General features: G+C 30.3%; 1 protein-coding gene across 1 annotated transcript; it reads left to right on the top strand.

The window, feature by feature from the left end:
• Positions 1–3,820: 3,820 nt before the first annotated feature.
• Positions 3,821–4,562, top strand: LOC112717908 (uncharacterized). The gene is made up of 4 exons (XM_025769831.1): positions 3,821–3,839; positions 3,949–4,046; positions 4,119–4,393; positions 4,463–4,562. The coding sequence occupies exons 1-4, from the start codon at positions 3,821–3,823 to the stop codon at positions 4,560–4,562; spliced, it is 492 nt and encodes a 163-aa protein (XP_025625616.1).
• Positions 4,563–4,729: the final 167 nt, after the last annotated feature.

Here is a 4,729-nt window from a genome sequence, read left to right as displayed (position 1 = left end):
ACTTAAAAAAAGAAATGTCTAGCTATAAAATTTAAAAAAACTTATATAATTCTTAAAAAAATAAAAATATCCACGTCTATAATACAAAAAATTCGAAAAATACATTAAAAAATATTTATTTAGTATGAAAAAGAAATATCATAATGCTTAGTAGAAAAAACATCCATATATATTAACTTATCTTTATTGGTTGGTGCTGAAGTATATTAAACTTTCGGATCCTAATCCAAACACATTTGGCTAGTTTTTTGCTGATATACTCTTGATTCTCTAACATTATTATATTATTTTTTATTTTTTGAAGCTATAATGTGTAGTTATATAATATAGTACTTTTAAGTTTTATTTTAATTTATTTTCTGTTTTGGATGTATGAATTTATGCATTGCATGTGTAACAAGTTAGCTGATGCTAATTTTAAAATAAGTCTAACTTTTTAAAAAAGAAAATATTGGTGACTATGCTATAGAGCATACATAGTGACGGTTTTATGTTTATTGTTGTTGGATAAGTGTCCTACTCTAATTTGAAATTTTTTTTAATAATATATAATAATAATATTTATTTGTCTCTATTAAAATTTTAAATTTGACTTCACAATAATTTTTTATTTAATTTTTTGTATTTAATAATCAATTTTAAAATTTTATATTATATGCCTATTAGAATTATCAATTCTTAATTTAAATGAGATTGGTGTTCTTTCTTAAAAATTAATTCAAAATAAATATTATTTATCTTCTTCTAAAGTTAGTTTTAGTTTTTTCTGTTGTATAAGAAATAAATTTTTAAATAATTATTTAGTGATATATATAGAAAGAAAAATGTTTCGATTGTATTGTTAAAAAAATATTACTCAATTTTTTAAAATATAAAACCTAAAAAATAAAATTTTAAATTATATATTATTATTAAAATTACTATTTTAATATTTTAATTTATAAATTAGATATTTTAAAGATTAATTATATTTTACAATAAAATATATATAATTATAATAATAATAATCATGTTATATGTACATAAAAAATAATTATTTGTATAAATTATATATTAAAATATAAAATATATATTAAAAATAAATTAAATAATATATATATTTATACATAAATATATAATAATTAATAAATAATTTAATTGCTAAATTTTTATATATATATAATATTTTTATTATAAATATTATTATTATATTATATATATTTTATTTCATTATTAAAATTTTTTGAATCCGTTATTGAGCGTATATAACTATATATGAAGAAGATTGAGAAAAATTGTGTACATTATAAAAATTATTTTGTATTTATAAAATCCAAATCCAAAACAACATATAGTAAAAGTCCTTTCTTGAACCCTGTAAATGAAATTGATGACGAAGTTAAATATATTGTGCTTTGTCATCATAATGAACTCGAACCACATGCACGAATTGCTGCGAAGTTACACATTTGCCCTTTACCCTGAAATCATCGATCTGACGACTTTAAATAGTTGGAATTTGAAAAAGTTAAATAAAATAAAAGAAAATAGAAGTGTCAATGATTAAGATTCGAAAGTTTGAGATGAAAGTTAACTAATTAACATCGACCTCGTCAACTATTTCTCTCAAGAAACTTACAAGCAACTACATACGCTGATTAATTATGGAACTATCGAGGTTCAAATATTTGATGAGCTTCTAGGAACATTCTACTGAATGAATTAAAATGAACCGTGATTAGTCATTGTATTTGTGGAATACCATGAGCTATATGTGTTAATTATTAGTGTTAGAATATAATCATAGTCAATTAATATTATTTAACTTATCTAAATATTTATTATAGAATATTATATCTTTATTATTTTAATTCTTTTAACATCTATAAATCATCTTTTATATTATATTATTCTACACAATTTGAATACTCACAAATATTTTTTCTATTATTTCCTCTCCTATTTTTGACATAATATCAAAGTCATAGTATTCTCATTGAGGATGATAGATTGTTTTTTTTTCTAGTAAAATGATCACTGTATTTTTTATACTTTTCTTCTGTACTATTTTTTTCTTTTTTTGTCAATGTATGTTTGCCATTTCTTCACACTTTGTCACTCTTTAGATATTGGCAGTCCGTCTGCGCTTCCTTAAGACAGTTCCGTCTACACTTCCTTGTGGCAGTTCTGTCTTCGCTTCTTTCTGATAGTTTCGTTTGCGCTTCCTTCCGACAGTTCTGTCTGCACTTTCTTCCGGCAGTTCTACCTGCACCCGTTCTATCAGTTTATGTATTTTTTTATTTAGTTGTTTCAAATAAGTTTCAACCTCAAGTTGTCACTTGAGTTTGAGGAAGGATGTTAGAGTATAATTAGGATCAATTAGCATTATTTAACGTATCTGAATATTTATTATAGGATATTACGTCTTTATTATTTCGATTCTCTTAATACTTATAAATCCCTTTTATATTGTATTCTTCTACACAACTTGAATACTCACAAACGTTTTTTCTATTGCTCCCTCTCCCCTTTCTAACAATTAGTACAAGATACTGAAATAAAATAATTGAATTTTAAATTTATCAAATGGTAATTTTTTAAATAGCATACATGTATGCAATTTTTTTTATTCTATGCAAACCGTTATAAGGTATAGCGGTTTCTAATCTAAACGTAATTCGCTACAGGATAGCACAAATTACGTAAAAAAACGTGCAAAGCAGAAATCGTTAGAAAGTGTAGCGGTTTCTAAAGAAAACAAAACATGCATAAACTGCTGCTGGGTATAGCGATTTATGAAAAAACCTTTATATATATATATATATATATATATATATATATATATATATATATATATATATATATATATATGGAAGACAATTATAAAGAAGTAGAGTGTCATTTTCTCAATAGATGATCACGAGTGTTTTCTAGCTCTAGTGCATTACTTTGAAAAAATTTAAAAGAACAAAAGACATAGTTAAATTTACTAATACGAAACCACTGATAGTCTTTATCCGGTCGTCGAATACCTAGTCAGAGTTAAAAATAAGTATATTGCAAAAGTTGAGAGTGTGTGGGACAAAGTGGGTGAAAAAGTTGTTCTACAATATCTCCATTGCTGTTGTGTCAACCGGTGTGAAGTACGATACATTTGTGATAGGATCTGATGAAAATATGCAGGTTTTGTTTCATTGTCGGCGAATTTTTCCGAAAGTGAGAATACACGAGTTGTATGCCAAGTTGGAAGATGATGTCGACAGTTTTGGGGCATCAACGCCGAATTCTCAGTCGAGTACGTGGGGTCCTTCTACCTTGATGCCTATTGTTGCATCTGCTTGTCCGTTGGTTGATCCTCCATCTATTGTAGTTGGGATGACTAGTTCATCACGTCTGATTCCTGATTTAGCAGGCGAGGGTGAAACGGATCGAGTTGAAAATGTGATGCGAGAGAATGATTCGAACGAAAAGTCTATTGACATTGGTAGGGATAGTGATGAGAAACTCGGAGCAATTCACCTGCACATCATGGCCCATTAAATTCTAGCACATAGCAACATCCTCCACATTTTTCAACCTTAAACTTGGATGCCATCGGCCAACATCCAAACGTAGATCGTACCTTTGGAACTCAAGGATTGAATGATGGAACTGCTCTTACTGAATTTTAGATTGGCCAATCTTTCCAAAATGAGGAGGAAGTTGTGTTGAGCGTAAAGGATTATGGCATCGGTCATGGAGTTGAGTACAGGATGATAGAGTCAGATCATCTTAAGTACCATGGGAGATGCAAGGAGTTCGGTAACGGTTGCACGTGGTTGATTCACATCACACTTCGACAATGAAAGAGTACCTAGGAGGTTAGAAGGTAAAACAGACCTCACAGTTGCTTGGCTACATTAATTTCAAGTGATCACCGACAGTTTGATTATCATGTCATTTGTGTGAGGATCTTTTCGTTGGTTAAAGCTGATACTGCAGTTACGATAAAGGTGTTGCAGCAACCTATAGAAGCAACCTATAGATTCAGACTTAGTTATAGGAAGGTCTGGATGGCGAAGCCGAAGGTAGTAGCATAGATCTACAGAGATTGGGAAGAATCTTATGGTGAGATGTCCTGCTGGATTCTTGGTGTGCAGTCCACCATGGAGAGAACCATCGCACTATTGAAGACTTCGCCGATTAGAGTTGGTGATCAGGTTGATGAATCTACCATGTACTTTCATCATCTTTTTTGGACATCCCCTCCTTGTATTAAAGCATTTCGACACTGCAAGCCACTGGACAGCATCGATGGCACTCACTTGTACAGCAAATATGGAGGTACTTTACTTTTGGCTATCGCGCAAGATGAAAACTCGAATATCTTGTCTATTGCATTTGCACTTGTGGAAAGGGAAAATGCGGAGTCCTGGTATTTTTTCTTGACCAACCTGCGATAATATGTGACTCCACAAGAGGGCATTCTGGTGATCTCTGACAGGCATAATGGCATCAAGGCTGCACTTGAGGCACCTGATAGTGGTTGGCTACCTCCTCATGCATATCGAGATTTTTGCATTCGTCATGTTGTAGCATCATGATATTTGCACATGCGTATATCTTAACAATATCCTCACTCACATCGGCTAGTAGCACCCAAAAACTCTCGTGGAACCATGTGAAGTGGGTTGTCATCTGCTTGACCTTATTCGGCGGTGGCAGTCGCCGAATAACTCCTAAACCACTCCCAAGCGAGTCTGCCATCCTC

The sequence above is a fragment of the Arachis hypogaea genome, chromosome 10 (assembly GCF_003086295.3).
Source record: "Arachis hypogaea cultivar Tifrunner chromosome 10, arahy.Tifrunner.gnm2.J5K5, whole genome shotgun sequence".
NCBI lineage: Eukaryota > Viridiplantae > Streptophyta > Magnoliopsida > Fabales > Fabaceae > Arachis > Arachis hypogaea.
Note: the sequence above shows the minus strand (reverse complement) of the source record. Positions and strands in the feature narration are given on the sequence as shown.

Coding starts and splice junctions, on each gene's coding strand:
- LOC112717908 (XM_025769831.1), top strand. Junction 4,047..4,118: donor TCTGGATGGCGAAGCCGAAG/GTAGTAGCATAG, acceptor CTTGGTGTGCAG/TCCACCATGGAGAGAACCAT. Junction 4,394..4,462: donor AGGGAAAATGCGGAGTCCTG/GTATTTTTTCTT, acceptor GATCTCTGACAG/GCATAATGGCATCAAGGCTG.